This window comes from Gorilla gorilla, chromosome 7 (genome assembly GCF_029281585.2).
Source record: "Gorilla gorilla gorilla isolate KB3781 chromosome 7, NHGRI_mGorGor1-v2.1_pri, whole genome shotgun sequence".
Taxonomy (NCBI): domain Eukaryota; kingdom Metazoa; phylum Chordata; class Mammalia; order Primates; family Hominidae; genus Gorilla; species Gorilla gorilla.
Genome location: NC_073231.2, coordinates 92,314,957 through 92,331,362, shown reverse-complemented (window position 1 = coordinate 92,331,362; position 16,406 = coordinate 92,314,957). Strand labels below are relative to the sequence as shown.

General features: G+C 36.7%; 1 protein-coding gene across 7 annotated transcripts in view; it reads right to left on the bottom strand.

Annotated features, from left to right (window-relative positions):
* Positions 1-16,406, bottom strand: part of WWP1 (WW domain containing E3 ubiquitin protein ligase 1) — a 125,056-nt gene that overhangs the window by 15,087 nt on the left and 93,563 nt on the right. For all 7 annotated transcript variants that reach the window (XM_031013666.3, XM_031013667.3, XM_055349235.2 and 4 more), the window contains 5 exons: positions 14,502-14,590; positions 10,404-10,563; positions 4,906-5,039; positions 4,674-4,814; positions 535-655 (listed from right to left, as the gene is read on the bottom strand). In XM_031013666.3, the coding sequence (XP_030869526.3) occupies positions 535-655; positions 4,674-4,814; positions 4,906-5,039; positions 10,404-10,563; positions 14,502-14,590 (645 nt within the window). The remainder of the gene's footprint in view (positions 1-534; positions 656-4,673; positions 4,815-4,905; positions 5,040-10,403; positions 10,564-14,501; positions 14,591-16,406) is intronic.

Here is a 16,406-nt window from a genome sequence, read left to right as displayed (position 1 = left end):
GGGGCTGGGGAAAAGGGGGACTTGTCTAATGGATATAGAGTTTCAGTTTTGCAAGATGAAAAAATTCTGGAGATTGGATGCACAATGTGAATATATTTAACATTATTGAACACTTAAAAATAGTTAAGATGGTATATTTTAAGATATATTTTATCACATGCCTGATATACTTCTAACAAGTCTAAATACAGTTAAGACCACTAAGAACTCATGACTTAAAATTCTGATCTTTGAAGCAACTCACTACTAAACTGAAATTTCAGAATTATTAATAATGTTCCAATAACTCTTCAAGACCCCTAACAAGTGACACTGATTGATGATTTTGTGCTCATGGAATTATATGGTTCAGAGAACATAATTAAGACTCTTACCCAATGCTAGAATAAATACCACCTTGACATCAGGACAAATGAGAGGATTCAAGATTGTGCTACAGGATTTTAAAATGTGTGAACACTGTTCTGTAAAAGCACTAAATTAGTCCCTCCCCCCACTAACATTCCCTACAATAGCATAATAAAAGGGCCTAACCTCTAATTCTTTTTCATCGAAGTACTGTAGCCACTGAAGAGGAACAACTTCATTAAAACCATCAAGGAAAGCTTTGGTCTGTTCTTGTACTCCTCGAGAAAAACGCCATTCTGTCATTAAACTGAAAATAAAGAGGGTATTTAAAAATAGGTAATTTATATGTGAAGTAAAATACTTAAAAACACCAAGAACTTCTATAGTTCTTTCTCTTTTTCTAAATATGCCATAAACATATAAATGTGATGTGTGTGTATATGTATGAATACATATAATTTTAGAGTTAACACATTTGAGGAAATCAGTTCTAACACATTGGTAACTATTAAAAAGGATGCTTTTAAAATAAATAGGAAAGGAAAACACAGAAAAAAGAAAGAAAATAAATAGGAGGTTCTTCACTATTTAGTAAGATAGCCAAATCCTAGCACTAATTATTTCCTGTTTATATCTAGACAAATAAATCCAAATGTCATGTGCCCACTGGGAAGGAACAGCTAGTCATTTAACAGGCTCTTCTTACACCAAGCATTGCCATGACAGACCTGAGGACTCTGACTCAAAGCCTTCCACACCAGCAAGGCAAGGGATTGTCTCAGTATGTAATGACCATATGTTCACAGGCCATGTGCTGGTGTAGGTTTATGGTCTGAGAGGGCTTAAGGCTGGAGAACAGGTTCTTTACCTGCTGTTTTATTGGAAAACACGAAGATTTCCTAACTAGAATAGAAGAACTCAATTAAGATGAAAACAAAACATTCTGAAGAGACATATATAAACCAGCTGTAAGAGCAGGGAAGTATGATAGAAAGGAAATAAGGAAGAAAATCTGTCAGTGACACAAAATCTGTAAAAGGAGATTCCAAAAGGAGATGGATCTGAAAAGAACTACCTAAAGAAGCAGCATACACCACCTCATACAGAGAAGCCACAGATTCTAGACGATGAAGAGAAAGCCAAGCTGTTCACACTCCTCCCATTTCTAACTCTTCTTTTTGCTTTCTAGAGGAAGCTGGCCTTATGCTTTTCTAAGGCTGCCTCCAAAACTTTTCTTCAATTACTAAACCCTCTTTGTCCCGTATCCTCAACTCCAACTCCAACTTTTCTTCCCATTTGTCCACAAAGGTGTTCAGACTATTCTTTTCCAAAAACCGTTCCTTTAACCCAGTGTCTCTTTTAAATTACTCTGTCCTCCCTTTACCACCACACTCATTATAAGAGTACACCTTACTCAGTGTTTTCACTTTCTCACCTTCTATTCAACCAAATTTTAAACCAAGGTAATTTTAAACCTAGCTATCACTGTAGGCTCCACTATAGCCACTAATTCTCACCATCAACTTATCCCCTTAATACGTCAATTCTGCTCTTGCTGTTTTCCCTGTACCAAAATCTCCCTCTATCGGGCAAGCTTTCATGTATCTTTTTTTTTTTTTTTTTTTAAATAACATAGGGTCTCACTTGGTTGCCTGGTTCACTGCAGCCTTGACCTCCCTGGGCTCAGGTGATCTTCCCACCTCAGCCTCCGTAGTGGCTGGGACTACAAGTGCACACCACCATGCCCAGCTAATTTTTTTTAAAAAATTTTATTTATTTATTTATTTTTGTAGAGATGAGGTTTTGCCATGTTTCTCAGGCTGGTCTTGAACTCCTGGGCTCAAGTGATCCACCCACCTCGGCCTCCCAAAGTCCTGGGATTACAGGCAGGAGCCACCAGCCTCTCATGCATCTTTTAAGACATAATCTAATACATAATGTCCTATGAAGAACTTTCCTGACTCCTCCCAGCAGAAACAATAGCTCTCTTCCCATTTTGGATTCCAGTAGTACTTCATATATATTTCCACCATTCATTTACTTATAGATTCACTGATGGCCTATTTTGTGCACTAAAAATAAGGTATCACAACTAAACAAGAGTGTTATCATATAATTTTCAAGAGCAAGATTAAAAAACAAGACTAAAGTCTGTTATTATTTGAGACTGAAACAAAATCCTCCAAAAATTGCTGCATTCATGATTAGCTATCAATAGTATTACAGTGATAAAATGTTTGAAACAGTGCTTAACTTTACAGAAAGTGAATATACATCTTACATAGTGAAATTTTATTTAGACTGTTTTTGATATTTGAAACCACTGATAGCATTTTTTTTTAACCACTTAGGTTGTGGTACTTATTTTTGTTGGACTTTGTGGAAGGCTCAGGCTTAACAAATATAGAAAGTCCAGTGCCTTATGCATGATCTTTTGATGAATATATTTTCCTCAAAATATAGTGTTACTGTTTTTTTCCAACTAGCGTAATAAATGCACACTGTAGAACAAAGCAAAACAAAAATACCTAACAGAGTACTAAAGTATAAAGGAAGAAAATCAGTTATTGGTAACTTCTCTCACTCAGAGATGACTGGTTTAGCAGAAAAATAAGAAGAGGCCAAGAATGCCAAGCTAAGAAGGGTACATTAAAGTTGGTAAGCAGAGACACTAAGGGGGTAAATTTGAAAGGCCATAGCAATTTACAAGAAGGGAAAAAAGAATGGCTGTGACATTTTACAAAAGCCACATAGCAGTATCTATTAAATACTTTTTGACCCAGTAACTTCACTTTTTAAAAATGTAGCCCACAAAACAAGTAGCAGGATGTATGGATTCATGCTTAAAGAAGTTTTCTGCTGTCTTGTTTGCAGTGGCCCAAACTGGACACAACCTAAATGATCTCTATTGACAGGAATAGCTGAAGAATATAGAAAAAAATACACCACAGTGTACCTAGCTATTAAAAAATGAGTTAGATTTAACTGTACTGTCCTTAAGACAAAAAAAAGTAAGCTATGGAGTAATGTGTATAATCCAATCCCATTTTCAAAACAAATATAAAAAACAAAAAATCTGAAAGAGACAGAGATGACAGCTAGCATCTAAGAGGGTGAAAATGGTAGTACTATTCATAGAAGACATCAGTAGGAGGCAATATCTAGGAAAAATGAAAAGTTTGATTTTAGGTCCATTACATTTTAAGATGCGTCATCTGTAGTTCACGTGCTGGCAAATTATGGCCCATGGGCCTAATCATCTGGTTTTTTTGTCCAGCATTTGAGCTAAGAATAGTTTTTACATTTTAAAAAAATGATTGAAAAATATTAAAAGTATTTTGGGATATGAAAATTATACAAAATCAAATTTCAGTGTCTACAAGTGTTTTACTGGAACACAGCCACACATCTATTTATACACTGTCTATAGCTACCTTTGCACTATACCACAGAGGTGAGTAGTTGCAATAAGAAATGTGGCCTGTAAGCCTAAAAAGTTTACTGCCTGGTTCCTTCCTGAAAATGTTTGGATTTACCTGGCTGGCAAATGGAAATTATTTCTAAAGTTCAGATATAACTTTAACAGAAAATTGAAGCTATGTTAGCAGAATATTTAGAGAAGCAGGTTGAAATAAAATCTTGGAAAAATGCCTACATTTAGGAAATAGGAGATTAAAGAACTGCCATTAAAAAAGAGCAAGTGACCAGGATGGTGACCCTGTTATCCCAGCATTTTGGGAGGCTGAGGAAAGGAGGATGACTTGAGGCCAAGAGTTTGAGACCAGCCTGGGCAATACAGTGAGACCCTATCTTTACAAAAAAAAAAAAAAATTGTTTTAAATTAGCTGGGAATGGTAGTATAAGCCTGTACTCCCAGCTACTCAGGGGACTAAGGCAGAATTGCTTGAGCACAGGAGGTCAACCCTGCAGTAAGCTATGATCACGCCACTACGACGGCCTGAGCGACAGAGTGAAACTCTCTCTAAAAACAAAAATTTAAAACAAGAGAATGTAAAGAAAATCAGTATGACATAGGATCATGGAATTCAAGAAAACACTGAGTTTCAAGAAACAGGCTGTGGTGAGCACTATTTAAAAGCCTAAGTTAAAAAAGGGAAAATGACACGGAAAGGGAAATGGTAGAATGGTTACAGCAAATGGCAGTGGGAAAATGAAGCAACATATATTCTCTTTTTTCAAGAACATTGGTACTGGTGAGAAGAACTTCCCAAAGGCATGAAAAGGGGATGAAATTAAGGGTACAGAGAGAGGATTTAGTTCTGAAGTGTTCTAGAAATTAAGCTTAATAAGGTATATCACCTTACCCAATATATTCATCTTTGTTCTCCTCAGTCACCAGAATATTGGAACCTCCCAACTTCAGGTCATGTGAAGTAACTTTTCCCAAAATCTCCATGTCAACAGAAAAGTACATTTCTAAGCCACATTCTTCAATGTTGTTATCTCTGGGTGAAATAAATATATATACACTAATTAACAAAATGAAACAAAATGGGTTTCAAAAAAATGACTTACTGCAAAACAAAATCTTCAAACCTTATCCAGATAAGGGAGTTATAAAATTCAGTATCAATAGATTCCAAATCCTTAATAGTAAGTTTTTTACTTAACATACGCTTGTAGAATGGTAAAGAGAAACCAGTATCGATAAACTTTCCATGAAATAGTGCCTGCAAAGAAAAATGAAAAATTTTATTTAAAATTTGCAAAATAACAATTTCTTAGAGAACAATGATAAAAGAAAAATCATGAGACTTCACAAGTAAACAAAGCATTCAGTAAGTGAATGGCATAAATCATGAAAACTAAAATTATATAAAATGCTAGGTATGAAAAACAAAGTTAAAACAATCTATTTCATAACACATAGCTATATAACATATATCAAAAACTGTATAGGATGATAAAAGACTTCTATTACCATACTCTGCCTCAATCTTCCTAAATGTTTTATAAATTGAATTAACCTAACTGGATAAGAAAATATAAAAGGGCCCTGTGCACCTGAATAGGCAGCTCTCCCGTTCCTTTCTTACTCTCACTGTTGCCTGTGAGGCTTTTAGGACTAACCCCATCGTGCCTTCGCTCCTATTCACAATAGCCAACACAGAAGCCCCAGACTCCCACCAATTTTGGGGAACTAAAAAAATCCACTGAAGCTATTAATACTACCTTAGCCCCCTCATGAAGTTATGTCTTCCCTTACTCAGTTTAGATTCCATAGTCAATCATTAAAATAACTACCTTCAAGGCAGGGCGCAGTGGCTCACACTTGTAATCCCAGCACTTTGGGAGGCTGAGGCGGGTGGATCATGAGGTTAGGAGATCAAGACCATCCTGGCTAACACAGTGAAAGCCCGTCCTTACTAAAAATACAAAAAATTAGCTGGGCATGGTGGCATGCACCTGTAGTCCCAGCTATTCAGGAAGATGAGGCAGGAGAATTGCTTGAACCTGGGAGGTGGAGGCTGCAGTGAGCCAAGATCGTGCCACTGCACTCCAGCCTGGGTGACAGAGCGAGACTCTGTCTCAAAAAATAAAATAACTCCCTTCAAACCCCACCTCTGCCAGTGTATTTCTAGCAAAATCCCAAGCCTAACTAAATTCAACTCTCAGGTTACTCAATGCCTGTACCTAGGCAATGGAACATGCTAGAAATGCATAAACAACCAAGCTGACTGCTCTATGACTGACAGTTGTATTTCATCACTGGTCTGTTTCCTGGTAATCACATTTCCCTACTGCATTCACTCTCCCACTTTCCTAGATGACTATTTCATTCCTACTCTTCTTTCCTCAAATACTTACTTCTCCCCACTCCTTATTCTGAGTTGATGATCTTACTTCCTATTTCACAGAGGAAACAGAAGCAACCAGAAGAAAACTTTTGTGAATTCTACTATATCTGCTCACTACTAGCATCTGAATCCATATAATCTTATTATAGATAATCTTTCCATCACTTGGTGTGTGTGCTAAATAAATCTCCTCCTCTCTCCAACTCAAGCCCATTGCTCTCATATTCCTTATATTCTGACTTTATCAAATTCTTTATCCTCTAACTTGGTAGTATAGTTTAGATGTTTGTCTCCACCAAATCTCATGTTGAAATGTGATCCCTCAGCTGGCTTCTTCATACAGAAGAATGAAACTAGAGTGCTACCTTTCATCATACACAAAAATTAACTCAAGATGGATTAAATACTTAAATGTAAGACCTAAAACTATTACAATCCTAGAAGAAAACCTAGAAAATGCCCTCTTGATATTAGCCTTGACAAAAAAATTTCTGGCTAAGTCCTCAAAAGAATTGCAACAAAAACAAAAATTGATAAATAGGACCTAATTAAACTAAAGAGCTTCTGCACAGCAAGAGAGGGAGTAAACTAACCTACAGAATGGGAGAAAATATTCACAAACTATGGATCCAACAAAGGTCTAATATCTAGAATTCATAAGGAATGTAAGCAAATCAACAAGAAAAAAAAAACCCATTAAAAACTGGGCAAGCATAAACAGACACTTCTCAAAAGAAGATACATAAGCAGCTGCTGGGCGCGGTGGCTCACGCCTGTAATCCCAGCACTTGGGGAGGCCGAGGCTGGCGGATCACCTGAGGTTAGGAGTTCGAGAACAGCCCAGCCAACATGGTGAAACCCCATCTCTATTAAAAATACAAAAATTAGCTGAGTGTGGTGGTGCGTGCCTGTGGTCCCAGCTACTCAGGAGGTTGAGGCAAGAGAATTGCTTGAACCCAGGAGGCAGAGGTTGCAGTGAGCTGAGATCATGCCACTGCACTCCAGCCTGGGTGACAGAGCAAGACTCTTGTCTCAAAAAAAAAAAAAAAAAAAAGAAAGAAAGAAAAGAAAAGACATATAAGCAGCCAACAAAATATATGAAAAAATGCTCAACATCACTAATCATTAGAGAAATACAAATCAAAACCACAATGAAACACCATCTCATACCAGTCAGAATGGCTTTTGTTAAAACATTAAAAAATAACAGATGTTGGCAAGGCTGCAGAAAAAAAAGAGACATATACTTTGTTCAGAATGTAAATTAGTTCAGCCACTTTGAAAAGCAGGTTGGAAATTTCTCAATGAACTAAGAGTTGAACCACCATGAGAATCAGCAATCCCATTACTGGGTATAGATATCCAGAGGAAAATAAATTGTGCTACCAAAAGACACAAGCACTGTATGTTCCCCACAGCGCTACTCACAATAGGAAAGACCTAGAATAAATCCAGGTGCCCATCAATGGTGGACTGTAAGCACCATGAAATACTATTCAGCCATAAAAAGAATGAAATCATATCCTTTGCAACAACACAGATGCAGATGGAGGCCATTTTCCCAAGCCAACTACCAAATACTGCATGTTCTTACGTACAGGTGGGAGCTCAGCATTGGGCACACATGGACATAAACAGATGGGAAAAATAGACACCTGGGGACTACTATGGGAGGGAGAGAGGGAGGAAGGCAAGGGTTGAAAAACTACCTATTGGGTACTATGTTCACTACCTGAGCATGATGGGTTCAATCATACCCCAAATCTCAGCATCACACAATATACTTTTTTAACAAACCTGCACATGTACCCCTGATTCTAAAATTAAACCAGAAAAACAAAGAATTTTGACCTGCAACTAACAGACTAATGCCCTGGTGAGTTCTCACTCTATTAGTTCCCTACAGAGCTGATTTTAAAAAGAGTGTGGCACTTCCTCCCCACCCTTGCTTCCTCTCTCATCATGTGACTTTCATACACGCTGCTTCCCTTTGTGCCATGAGTGGAAGCAGCCTGAGGCCCTCACCAGAAGATGATGCTGGCACCATGCTTGTTGTACAGCCTGCACAGTCAAACAAACCCCTTTTCTTTATAAATTATCCAGCCTCTGGTATTCCCTTATAGCAACACAAAACAGACTAAGATACTTAGTCATCACTATCAGCAATACAAATGTTTTATTCTCCTCCCATTCTTGACTCCATAAGCATTTCTAGTTAGTGACCAATTCTCTATGATTCCTTGTTTATATTTGCTGTATCCACTCTCCCTCCATTCTCTCTTGATTTTACTCCCATCAGTCTTTCCACCCTACCACTCATGAATAACTTTCACCTTTGCAGATACAATGGTCAAATCCCAGGCTTCATCTTGCTCGGTCTATCAGTAACATATGACAGGGTTGACCATGTCTTCCTTTTTGAAACACACTTTCTTCTTCCCTTGTCCTCTGGGGACCACTCCTATTTGATTCTACTACCTCAGATCTTTTGTTGGTTACTCATCTCCCTGACTTATAATTGTCCTTGAACAACTTCTTCATCCATACTCACTCTATAAACAATCATATTGCCTTTTAATACTCTCTATGTGCCAAGAATTCCCAAATGCCTATCTCCAAACTAAATATCCTTTCATTGCCAGACCTCCAACTATCTCTTTTACATCTCCATGTGGATGTCTACTTCAAACTTAACAAGCCAAACCTAAATATTCTGGATTTCTCCCATACCCAAAATTTGCAACCAGACAAGCTGGCCATAAATATTGTTGCCATACTTGACTCTCTCTCACACCCCTGCATCTAATCTGTCAGAAAACTGTTAGTTCTAACTTCGCAATATACCCAGAATCCAAATCACTTCTCACTTCCTCCACTGCTAGAAGACACAAGTCCAAGCCACTATTATCTTTCACCTGGATTGTTACAAATGATTTTCCTGCTTCTATCCATGTTTTCCTATGCCCCCAATTATAGTCTGTCTTCTACATACTCGTAAAGCAAGCTTAATAAAATTTAAGTCAGATCATGTTAGTTAGATCAGGTCACTCATTGCCCTACTCAACTCTTATGTGAATTTCCTAAAGGTCCCACACAGCATCTCTCAATCTCATCTCCTATTACATTCTCTCTCATATCCTCTGCTGCAACTATACTGGTCTCTTTCTCAACCAAGAATGCACTCCCACATTAGAGCCTTTGTCTTGCTGTTCCCTATGCCTAGAATAGTCTCCAAGATATCTGCATGATTCAGTCCCTAGCTTTCTTCAATTTCTGTTCATGTGTCATCCATCAGTGAGGTTTCCTCTAACCATACCATATAAAAAAAGCAACACACTCTTTCCTTCAGAATATATCTATTGATTACTCGTTTCTATCTAATGGAATTTAGGTCCCTGAGAGCAGGGACTGTGTATTCTTTTCATCTCTGGAGCCTAAAACAGTGCTTGGCATTACAGTAGGCTGTCAATAAATTTTTGCTGAATGAATTAATAGATAATAAAGTGTAAATAAATACGTAAATAAATAAATACAAACACTTCCCAAAAGACAATAGTTCCATAAGGGCTTCTGCAAAGCTCTTAAAATTCCAAAAACAATCAAATACAATTATTAGATAGCTCAGATTTTCCTATTGAAAAGTAGGCTGGGAGTGGTGGCTCACATTTGTAATCTGAGCACTTTGGGAGGCCGAGACAGGCGGATCAGCTCAGGAGTTTGAGACCAGCCTGAGCAACATGATGAAACCCCATCTCAACTAAAAATACAAAAAAATTAGCTGGCATGGTGGCGCGAGCCTGTAGTCTCAGCTACTTGGGAGGCTGAGGTGGGAGGATCGTTTGAGTCCGCAAGGTAGAGGTTGCAGTTAGCTGAGATCACACCACTGCACTCCAGCCTGGGCAACAGACTGTGATCCTGTCTCAAAAGAATTAAAATTTTTTCTATTAAAAATAAACAAACAAATAAAAGTAGTCATACTATAAATGGGTTTTAAATTTAAAAATGAAAGGACTTTTAAAGACTAAGTGGCTGTATAAACATAATCTTCATATTCATAATCTTGATTTTATACAGGTACTCAAAAAATATATTTTTACACTCTCCAGGGAAACTTTCTTGGTAACAAAATTTGTGAATAGCAAATATAATGCTTACCCTTTTTTTTTTTTTAAAAGCCTTCTCTAATACATTTGTAACAAATTTAAATAAATAAAAATAACAAAGTCAGGAACTCACCATGGCAATAAAACGACCAATGAAACAGAAGTATGAAAGATGGTCTGGATTAATGGTTGATGCTGGATTTATCTGCAGACAATAGTTGTTCTTGCCCGCATACTCAAATAAGCAATACATTGGGTTCAAAACTTCATGTGAAAGCAAGAAAAACCATTCTCTATAAGAAAATAAGTCAAAGTTATTTTTTAGCATTAATATGTGAATTTAAAAACAGATCTTAAATATACTCATATATACATCATACCTCTGCTCAACAGTCTTTAAGAACTCCACTGCCCAATTCTTTGGCCCTGCATCCAAGTTCTTCTATGATCTGGCTCTCCATTTAAGTTACCTGCTAGTTTCGATGTGGCCAAACTACAAATTCACTGATCCTCTTATGGATATAACATGCTTATTTGTATGCCACACTTTTGCTTGGATATGTCTCCTCAACTTCAATTCAGCTTAAATCCCATTTCAACAATTTTTTGAGGCAATTTCCAGTGTATTTGTATTAATATCAGTCACTGTATACTCTGTTGTAACAACCTCACAATATTAATTCATTTTTATGCACATGACTTGCCCCATCCATCAGACTAAGTTTCTCAAAGGCAACAGCCATGTATTTTTTTGTATTCTTAACTCTTACAAGCACTCTAGGATGTATATACAACAGGTTTTAATATACATTTGCAGGTGATACCGAGATACACAGCACTGCTGCTATTTAACACTTTTAACTTTATTGTCATTGCATTAAAAATGAAACTAAAATTTAAAAGGTTAAATCTTTAAATGTGATAAGCAATCTCTAACCTTTTACCACCCATTTTAAAGTCCAATATGCGAAATCCAACTAGATAAAGGTATTACAAGATAAACCCAATCTCTAAAAGGTTCTTTTCAACAGCAATTTCTTCTAAAGAAGGGTTCCAAACTCAAATGCTTACAGTGATCTGTAAGTACAAGGGGATTCCTTCTCTATTCTCTAGATGGGGCTCACATTCTCTGCTTAGCCACAATCCTCCATTCCTTATATACCTGCTGAATTATTGGTTTTAAGGAAGAAGAATTTCTAGGCATATTATCGTAGTCCTCAGACAACTGGGCAGTGGTGGACACTGTAGTGAAACAGAGTATATGCTAATCTACAGGGGAAACAACGACTCTGATTCAGCCCACTGACGCCACATGAGAAGGCAGGATTGCGGGTCGAGTGTTTTAAAGAGAAGTCAGAAATCTTCATTCTTAAGCATAATCTAATGATTTTCAAATGTCATCAAGTAATTTAAAAACTGTAAAATCACAATGAGGGCCACCTCTATGTAGGCTACATCTGGCCTGGCAGCCTGTTAACAAACATTTTTCTAAAGGTTATAAAACACAATCACTGATACTGCCTGAAGGGTAGAGAAGGGAGTCCTCAACAAAATCAACTAGAAATAGTAAACATCAATTATTAAAACTAAGTCCAGTTGTAACATAGTAATAGTTGAACCAAGTGACTTCCCTCTATGATGAGGCTGAAGTAAGACATACCCCAGGTAAGAGGACGGAGCAGGTCTTGTGAGAATGTGTTTAGACACATATAAAAACTAGGAATAAACCCTCCAGATGCTTCAGATAAATTTTAGCAAACAACAGCCCAGAGAAAACTGAATCAATTCAAAAGAAGAATGGCTAAAACATGGCATCTACCCTTTTCCTCTGATGCTAGCAGAAAAGGAAGAAAAATTCCTAACTAGCAAGAGGCAGAAGAATTAACTTTCAATATATTCTTCTCAATACTCTCAAATAAACTGAAGAGACACAAGAGGTTGAAAAAATTATGAGACAACAGATGAGCTAGCAGAGCCTAAAGAAGAAAATGAAGAAAACAGTAAAACCACTAATGAAGAAAAATCACATTAGAAGCAGCAAAACGTAGGGCAGTACTGCAAACAGTGACATGAGGATAGGCTTGAGAAAAATCAAAATAAAATGGAAAAGCACAAAGATAAAAATGATCAGAGAAAAGATGACAGACATGTAAGACTGACAAAGGAGATTCCACATACCCATGACTGATGTTCCTGAAGAAAAATGGAACAAATGGAACAGAAAAAATATTCAAAGACATAATAGAAGAAAACTTCCCTGACATTAAGGAAGATCTTAATATATTCCTAAAAAAAGATACAAAACAATCAACAGTGAAATTATTGAACTTCAGGAAAAAGGACTGTGTGGGCACCCAGAGGAAAAATAAGGTTCCTACAAGGGGCTGGCCTCACACTTCACAGTACTAACATTCAATGCTAGAAAACAGTAAAGCAATGTCTGAGTACTGGAAAAACAAATGTGCGAGAAATTTATATCTAGTGAAATTGTTGTTTATATGTAAAAGCAACAGAGAACATTATGCAAAGACTGTAGGAATATATCAATCCTGTAAACTCTTTAATAAACCATTTGATGAATCTAGCCCACCAATACATGAATTAAATAAAAAATTTAGGAATAAAAAATCATGTTATGGAGGAACTAGCTATATTCATTAAAACCATCAAAATATAAAACTTAGACCCAAATACTTGAGGCAAATAAGGGCTCAGATAAGAATGTAAATGTTAATAAAGACACACTGTAAAAATACCATATTTCCTCATTTCTAAGATGTACCTTTCTTATGTCTGAACATTTCTGAAATTGAGATAAACTCGTAATAGATGCAATATGAACATTTATTATGATAGGCAGTGTTTCGTTTCTGGAAAAGTTTAATGATGTTGTAAACGAGGAAATATGCTAATATAAACTCTGATAATTCCACATATATTATTACGTATCTATCCCCACCAGTTGTACTTGGTTCTGTATCTCTTTTTGCCAGTTGTGTTAAAACTGTGATTTTGTAATTCTGTACACCTATGAAATGAGTTCAAAAAAGGAGTTGTTTCTATGTAAAGCAAGTTTGAATTCTTTAGAAAGATTTAATAAAAATGTTTTGCTAAACAATAAATTGTTGCCAAATTAGGCTGGGGCAGAACAAATAAGGGACAAAATTGAAAAATAAAAGGATTTTCCACACATATTGCTTCACAAGTGTCTACTGTTAACAATATATTTAGTGAATGTAGAAAACTTTATTCTCAAAAGAGACTCAGATTGGACTAAAAACATAAACATAAAACCAAAATATGATGTTACTTACAATAGCAAAAAATAAGAATGTATGCATGCTAATCCATTAATTATGATATTTCCATACAACAGAATATTGTACAGCCATTTTAAAAAAGAAAATATTCAGACTGAGTGCTGTGCCTCACACCTGTAATCTCAGTACCTTGGGAGACCAAGGTTGGGGGAATCTCTTGAGCTCAGGAGTTCAAGATCAGCCTGGGCAAAACTGTGAGACCCTCATTTCTACAAAAAGCTTTAAAAACTTTTTTTTTTTTTTGGAGACAGCGTCTTGCTCCATCACCCAGGCTGGAGTGCAGTGGCGTGATCTCAGCTCACTGCAAGCTCCGCCTCCTGGGTTCACGCCATTCTCCTGCCTTAGCCTCCCGAGTAGCTGGAACTACAGGCGCCCACCACCACGCCTGGCTAATTTTTTTTATTTTTAGTAGAGACGGGGTTTCACCGTGTTAGCCAGGATGGTCTCGATCTCCTGATCTCATGATCCACCTGTCTTGGCCTCCCAAAGTGCTGGGATTACAGGCGTAAGCCACCACGTCCAGCCTTTAAAACTTTTTAAAAAACAAGAAGAAAAAAGAAATAAACAAATTCATTCACTCACTGTATATACACTAACATAGAAAGATGTCCACACTATATAAAAAAAAAAATCAGATCCTACATTTTGTACACTGTATGATTAATTGTTAAAAAAAGAAGCAAATATATATTACACATATATACGAATTTACATATATGTAAAGAAGATGTATAGAAAGATAACCAAGAGTAGTAATAATAATAATGGTTACCGGGTGTATTTTTGAGAAAAATTCTGGATTGTTAATTCAAAAATTTAATACAATATATTCACATATGTTTTCAAGAATACTTTCCCTGCATACAATGAGATATACTTATTTCAAGGCAGATATGTGTTTTTTATTTTACCTCGCTAGGCCACCATAATCAAGTCCTTCTTCTCCTCTAAATATTACATATAAGCGCCTCCTCAAGTCATAGGGTTTTAATGCCATAATCTAATTAAAAACAAAAACATGAATATTAAAGACTCACATGCAGTACAAGTTCCTTTCAAAACAATTTAAATTTAATCTCTATTTTCAAAATAACACATTTCCTTATCTTATACAATGCTTTTAACTCAAGAGATGAATTGGTTTCTTTCCCAAACTAGATGAAGACATACATATCAATCTGTTAAGCTTTTCCTGACTCACTTTCACATATAGTTGACCCGTAAACAACATGAGTTTAAGTCAACATGGTGAATGCACAGGTCCACTTATACTTGAATTTTCTTCAGCCTCTGCCACCCCTGAGACAACAAGGCCAAGCCCTCTTCCTCCTCCTCAGCCTATTCAATGTGAAGACAATGAGAATGAAGACCTTTATGATGATCCACTTCTACTTAATGAATAGTATATGTATTTTATCTTCCTTATGATTTTCTAAAAAAATTTTCTTTTCTCTAGCTTACTTTATTATAAGAATACAGTATACAGGCCGGGTGCGGCACCTCACGCCTGTAATCCCAGCACTTTGGAAGGCCAAGGCAGGCGATCACGAGGTCAGGAGATTGAGACCATCCTGGCTAACATGGTGAAACCCTGTCTCTACTAAAAAATACAAAAAATTAGCCAGGCGTGGTGGTGGGCGCCTGTAGTCCCAGCTATTAGGGAGGCTAAGGCAGGAGAATGGTGTGAACCCGGGAGGTGGAGCTTGCAGTGAGCCGAGATCGTGCCACTGCATGCCAGCCTGGGCGACAGAGCGAGACTCTGTCTCAAAAAAAAGAATACAGTATATAATACATATATTATATAAAATATGTGTTAACTGACTCTTTATGTTATTGGTAAGGCTTCCAGTCAATGGTAGGTATTAGTAGTTCAGTTTGGGGTAGTCAAAAGTTATACATGGCTTTTCAACTGTGCAAGGGGTCAGCACCCCTAGCCCCTGTGTTGTTTAATGGTCAACTATACTCTTTCCTCCTTCTAGTATTAAATGATAGTTCTATTTTGGGTTAATGACAAGACAGGAAGAGTTTGACACAAAAGGCTTTTAAGGTTAAAAATATTATCTCCCCTGCTGGTTTCCCCAAACTGTACCAAAATCTTCCAACAGGTAAATTTTTCTGACTAGCAGTACTTAGAGGCAAAAGACTTTGTTCTGCATCCTGTTTATACCACACATTCCATTTCTCAGTAGGAAAGGAACTCAGCTATAATGAGCAATTATTTATACAATGATGAATTTATTCACAGGCTAGTATAACTTAAAAACAACACCTATACCAAATTTTCATAATCTTTAATAGCTTACATCAAGGTTACTAGTAAGTAGGCTTTACTTTGGATAGAAATAAATTACATTCCACACATATGTCAAGACCAGAGCCAAGACTGGCAAGTCTGGGTTGGAGCATAGCTCACCAGCATGCCTCCTTGGAGGCAGTTGTGGGCTCAGTGCTATACATCAAATAGACCATGATTCTTCCCAAGACAGGGTAAAAAGCAAAATAAAGTCTACCATGAATTCAGATGTACATTTACTAAAATCAATCCAGAGTTTAGAACAAGTTGAGCTATTTACACTTAGTTTGCTAAGAATTTATTAACTCAAAAGAAAAAATCAACTTGATAATAGTTTAAGTATCATGCCCAAAGTCCAATCGTACAATTAAGCTATGGTTTGAAATTCTCTTGGGGCTCAGAGTATCATTACTCCATTTTGGCTTCTACAAAGTATAAATAAAAGTCCCTGTATGCCTGAGTACACAGCATAATTTGGTTCATCATTATAATACTAGGGGGGGAATAAGACGTCTCATTATGA